Consider the following 6,210-nt stretch of genomic DNA (forward strand, 5'->3'; position numbering starts at 1 on the left):
GTCAACAGCATTTACACATTGATGGCTGATTGTGGTGATGTAGCATGTTTCAGGTTATTTCCAACACGTCCCCATGGAGTTATGGTACAGATTAATCATGCAAATGTGCACCTGTGTGTCTCTGCTTTTGAGTTAGCAGGTAAATGTGAACTGAAGGGAGGAGACCGTTAATGTTTGTTTGTCCTGAGGCAGCTGATTTTGGTTCTACTAATCAGATTCATTAATTTAAAAAATGTTTTTATAATAGAAAACAAACCAAGCATCCTGTCATCAGACCAGTGAAAAAGTTTGAGTAGTTAATAATATGCTATGTAAAAGAGCAATGATTATATGGGCAGAAATATAATTTAGCTGAGAAACAAAGAGAAGTCCTGCTGTGCTCCAACGCAGAGCTTTGCTATTAGCTGTTGTTCCACTGATGCTTTTCTTCCATATGTAGGATTCAGTTCAGTGAGCGCTTAGCTGTTGGCTCCATTAAGAAGATGACAGCAGTGAAATGTTCGTGTTATGTCGTCTGTGCAGAGGTCCGTGAAGTGTTTGCGAAGGTTGTCTCAGATCTCAGGATCCCCTACACTCGTGTTCCCGTGGAGCCGGGTCTATACAGCTGCCCGTGGATACCAGCACACCTGCACAAATTCTACAAGCAGGTGGAGAAGGACGCTCTGGATGCCATCCCAGTGTTCAGACGCCATGGAATCAGGTCTGTTTGTATGAAACTGCTGGGACTAGACCAGGCTTCAAATTAAACCACACATATGCAGTGAGTGTCATCTCCAGTGTTGGCGAGTAACGGAGTACATGTGCCGTCGTTACGTATTTAAAACACAAAATATGAGTAACTGTATTCTGTTACAGTTACCGTTTAAAAGGGTGGTATTCAGAATACAGTTACTTTGTTGAAATAAATGGATTACACAGCGGTCTTTTCCTGTTTCACATGTTCGGCTCTGCCCTCTCTATTTTTGGTAATTCCACGCTGGTGGAAACCCAAACAAAACACGCAATAAGAGGCTCTGATGTCTGCGTCTCAGCCTCGCGTCTCATAATGTCATTTTAAAAATGATTCAATATGAAGGCAACAGGCAGAGTGTTACAGGCCCTAAAGCACGCAGCCTGATGGGCAGCGTAGTCCGTGCTGCAGGGAGGATGGACTGCTGTACCCGTGATGTGTCTGTGAGCGAGGGGGGAGGAAAAGGAAAAGTAGGAGCTTTAACCGAGCAGAAACCGGAGCTGGAAGCATGTAAATATAATAATAACCACTGCAGCCAAACAGAGAGCCTGACGAGCCCAGCTGTGAGTAAGCTGTTAAGACTCGACTGTACACCGTGTTCGTGTTTCCTCTGAAACAATAAGTTCTGTTGGAGCCTTTCAACGCCTCTCTCTGTCTCTGCTAGCAAAGTGACCCAGACAACAAAGTAAAGCTAGTTTTCAGCTACAAGCCGACACGAACCTGACGTATCAGCCAGAGGTCCCTTTACTACGGTTCAGAGCCACTGACCTGTTTTATATATGCGTGGGATAGTTTTCTACACGAGGTCACTGCAAAAAGTGCAGCTTTACCTAATGTCCACCTACTGTTACGCATTTATATTAAGATTTAAACATCTAGCTGGTGTTGGTGTGGAGAGTAACCTGCAGTAATAGTAATAAATCACACAGCAATAGGACATTCATGTAGCTGTAAAAAGCATGATAATATATTAAGTAATCCAAAGTATTCAGAATACGTTACAAAATACATTTTGGGGCATGTAATCTGTAATCTGTAGTGGAATACATTTCAAAAGTAACCTTCCCAACACTGGTCATCTCTAAGGTTTTACATGTCAGGACATAAATGTGATCGAGTCCTTATCGAGGTTTAAACTGAATAAACCGGATGCAGACGCAGCGTTTGAGAGTGCACCTCAACACGGAGAGGCCAACAGACGCCACCGTGCTAGCTTGAAGCGTCTGTGTACCCTCCAGTAGAAACACACCCCTGTCTGATCCCACACTGACACTTTTAAACTGCACCTTCATGATGAACACACGACATGAAACTTCTCGGTCTTATTGTTTAATTGTCCAGAATTATCACACAGGAAACAGAAATCCTAAAAAAGTCATTACCAGCATTTCAAAATATTCAAGTACCATAAAAACAAATGTAACTGAAAACAATAATAATGCTGAGAAACATTTTACACACGCTATTGTTTATTCATCTATGAAATATTGCGAGTTGTACTTTTATTTTCTAAAGCTTCATGTTCGCTGTATATTTAAAGGAGACCTACTCTGCATAATAAACTTTAAAGGCTCTGCAGTTTGAACAAATGGGCCTCTGTAGTTTTAAGTTCCTGGAGCTGAACTAGCCCCACACATGACTCTGCTGAGTGGGTTCCAGTATGGACCTGCACAGCACTGCTTTCCAGAGCACATTGTGGTTTTTGCAAACCTGACCCATGCTGCTGTTCTTGCATGAACGTGTAGAGCTGTAGAGTCGGAGTGTTTTTGCAGTGACGTCCAGTCCTGGGATGATCTTTGTCGAGGTGGCTTCTGTGCAGAAAAGATAAGCAGCAGTGATTCATGATCTTTCAGATCCGTGCTGCTGTCTTTGCCCACACACCTGACTGCAAACCTGCAAAAGCTTCTGCTTTTATAGAAGCGTTCATACTTATTGATGATCAGTTTATATGGTGCATGTGTTACCAGCACACGCTTCCCTCTGAAGTCCTGTGGAAGCAGCAGGGCTGGACTTTGGCTCCATGTCTGTTAGATAAACGATGGCACAGCTCAAGACTTTTGCACATTACTGTATTAGAACAAAGACAGATTTACTTAGTTTGCTACAAAAACAGGAAATAAATGCAGCAATTAAACAAATTTGTGAGCATACATGAAAAACACACCTAAGGCAAAACCAGAGTTCACACAACTCTGACCTGAAAGTCAGTATTTGGTGTGACCACCTCTATTCTCCATCACAGCCGGACTCTGTGGGGCGCTCGTGTTTTCTTTAAGTAGTCCTCAGAAATAATTCTCCAGGCTTCATCAAAGCTGGCTGCTGGCTGCTCTTTGTCCTGTTGTCTGTGCAGATGAGCCCAGTCAGCTCTACAGTTACTTTGAGTTTAAGCATCAAGCTTAAGTGTCAGTGGTGGTGTTTCACAGTGCTGTCCAAACTCACCACACTTTCTTAGATTTTATATTTGGCTCCAGACTGTCTGAAGTCTTTCTCTGAACACTGGCAGCGTTTCACTCATTTGTTCAGTGTGATGCTTGTTTTCAGAGGAAGCTACTCAACACTGACCTGTGACTCAAGCACAGGAAAGACACCTGACTCAGGACACAGTGATGAACCAGAGTTTCTACACATAACGCTGAAACGTAGTAAAGGACTAGCTGCCTTTAGCAAAAAACTTCAGTATCTTTGCTAAGATGTTGTGACAAGCTTAAGTGTCTCATTAGAGTTTCCAAAGAGCTGCTGGGCAGAGTGTGGAGAGTGTCTTTAAATAAAGGAAACTGGACAATTGGAGGACAAGAGAGTTTGTAGAGAGTTTCTGATGTTGCACATATGAGAAACATGAATCGTAACAATTTTCCTCCTCCACAGGTGGCCAGATGTGTACCTGGGACTGACCACCATGGGGCAGAACATGTCCATCCCAAGCCTGCACAGGGCCCTCAGCTACGCCTTGGCTGCAAACCCTTCATCCTCTACCTCCAGCTCTGTGCAGGGTTCACATCAGCCTGTGGTCACAGCTGAGCTCATGGTCCACCCGGGGTACCCCAGTCACCCCAAGGAGGGAGGCTGTGGAGAGGGCCCCGACGACTTCTCCCAGTCTGCTGACAGGCAGCACGAGCTGAGTGTTCTCAAAGATCCATCTGTGCTGGCTCTCTATTGCCAAGAGAGAGTGCAGCTCTGTGCCTTCAGAGACCTGTGACTGCCCTCAGCTTCCAAATGTTGCTCAGTTACCACTGATGTTTGTAGTAACACGACTTTATGCTGCCCTACAAACTGAGACTGATCAAATTAGCTCGTAGCAGCCTTTAATGAGTGGAACTGTCCATGACCGGCTCTGAGTCTAGCCTGAGGATGGCTGTCAGAGCAGCACATGTGTAGAAATGTCTAATGAAGGCACAGTGTTCACTGCAACACTGTTTTAAACTAATGAATCATTTTACTAAAATAATCAGCAACATATGTTCAGAGCTCTCATCATAAGTATGTTTGGTAGTTTTCAGATTATAGAATAAAGGAGCTGTATGTGTGTTCATGGCCCTGGTTTCCACCTGCTGAGCAGGGACACTTTTGAACTATCTCAGGTCTGGATGTGTGGAACTACAGAGAGCTTCAGTAGTCTTTATAGATATGTTCTTTGTATTTCAAAGCTCATATTTTCATGTTGAAACCGTTTTCTGTCTGCTGTCATCAAACATCAGAACTGAACAGCTCTGGGGAATAAATGATGGTGAACTTTTTTTTCTTTGTTGTTTCTTTCAAACCACTTGCAGCGTAAACCTGATCACCAACAACAAATGCCTTAATTATCTTAAAGTGCCAGTTTTTGACTTTCTGCATCCATCTGTGGGAAGCTGCACGAAATCTAAATAAAAACAGATGCTGTGTTTGTCTGTTTTGGCTGTTTTTTGTCAGGGTTGTTTGCCATGTTAAAAATCAACTGATGATGAAATCTCCTGTTTATACTAACTGTGTTATTTAGAGGGTGCATGACTCTGCAGGTGAACAGGTGAGTTTGCTGTCCGTGATGGATTTAAAGCTGTTTGGGACTGGAACACAGTGTTTGTGTTGCGTCGGTCAGCTGTGCACCTCTTGATTTTGTAAGGTGGCACGCTGTGCGCGGCCGTCACAGCTGGATTAGAGGCGTGAGTGTGCGATGGTGCCAGTGTTTACTACAGTTTTAATGATAATCCTGCACAGAAGCTCAGAGACGTACTGACACACAGTGTTGGAACTGTTTGAAAAGTTGAGTTTGTGGAAAGAACGTGACTCCTTCCTCTTACCAGCACGTACGTCTGAGTGACACAGCTGTCGCTCAGGAGGATACTGCAGTGGCTTCCTGCCTCTTAACAGTGGGCATAAATACAAGCGACTGAAGGCCCCTTCACACAGGACATTGCTGCACTCTGAGCAGACATCAAGACAAAATCTGTTTCAATCATCCAGGTAAGTAAAAGTTGATTCTGCTCATCTGGATGTTGTCAGTGGGAAAAGTGCACTTTGACTTTTGTGTTTCATCTATGAATCTTTATTTTCATGACTTATATTTTATATATCAAGTATAACTCGTGGGTTAGTTTGTTGATCCTGCTGGGACCTCTGGCACTGGCATCGTTGGCACTCACTACCACAGACTGGTAGAAGACCTCCCAACATCCTTCTGCACACATTATAGGGTCTGAGCTTCCTTAGAAAGTAGTCTGCTCATGCTCTTCTTACAGTGCTTTGCAAAAGTATTGTGCCCCCTTGAACTTTCCCACATTTTGTCACATTACAGCCACAAACATGAATCAATTGTGTTGGACTTCCACGTGAAAGACCAACACAAAGTGGTGCACACGTGAGAAGTGGAACGAAAATCATACATGATTCCAAACATTTGCCACCCAGAAGCCGATGTTGTTCACAGGACAGCAAGAGTCAACGATCGGGATGCTCTTGTCGTCGTTATCGTTCCCCTCCTACGTTTTATTTCCCCGATTTCAGTGTTTTTGCTTCACAACTAAAGCGTGCAGTTTACTTTGTGCACTAACATGGACTCGAATCAACCAGCACCACCTCTGGCCAAGTGCCACAGCCTACAGCAGTGTTTGTTTTCATTCAAAGGCTTTATGGCTTTAATACCTGGTGGGCCGGTCTCTAGTCAAAATGCCCGATTTTTTTGTCCCAGTCCAGCCCTGCAGGTTAATACTGGCAGTGTCACCATGCCAGCTGACTGGATTTCATCATCAGCCAGTGTTGTTCTTTATCAATATTACCAAAGTTTACCATAAGGCAGCATAGCAAGTATTTACTTGCTTTCAGGTTTTATTCAAATGTTAGTCTTTTCAGTTGTTTCCCCACTTTTTTCCTGTTTCAAAATCAAACACCAGTTTGTGAGAAGATTATCTTCTTTTTTTAACAGGCAGATAAAGTTTTACATTGGCTAATTTGCCAATTGTATGTTACAAATGTTCGTATTTTAATATTCAAAAATGTTTTTGCCC

The 6,210-nt window shown here is 43.4% G+C and overlaps 1 protein-coding gene across 8 annotated transcripts in view; it reads left to right on the forward strand.

Moving 5' to 3' along the window:
• The window catches only part of ydjc (YdjC chitooligosaccharide deacetylase homolog), a 32,318-nt gene extending 27,705 nt beyond the window's left edge, over positions 1 to 4,613 (forward strand). For all 8 annotated transcript variants that reach the window (XM_026187599.2, XM_080309090.1, XM_026187601.2 and 5 more), the window contains 2 exons: positions 523 to 700; positions 3,596 to 4,613. In XM_026187599.2, the coding sequence (XP_026043384.1) occupies positions 523 to 700; positions 3,596 to 3,926 (509 nt within the window). In that variant the 3' untranslated portion in view covers positions 3,927 to 4,613. The remainder of the gene's footprint in view (positions 1 to 522; positions 701 to 3,595) is intronic.
• Positions 4,614 to 6,210: the final 1,597 nt, after the last annotated feature.

The sequence above is a fragment of the Astatotilapia calliptera genome, chromosome 12, assembly GCF_964374335.1.
Source record: "Astatotilapia calliptera chromosome 12, fAstCal68.1, whole genome shotgun sequence".
Classification (NCBI taxonomy): Eukaryota; Metazoa; Chordata; class Actinopteri; order Cichliformes; family Cichlidae; genus Astatotilapia; species Astatotilapia calliptera.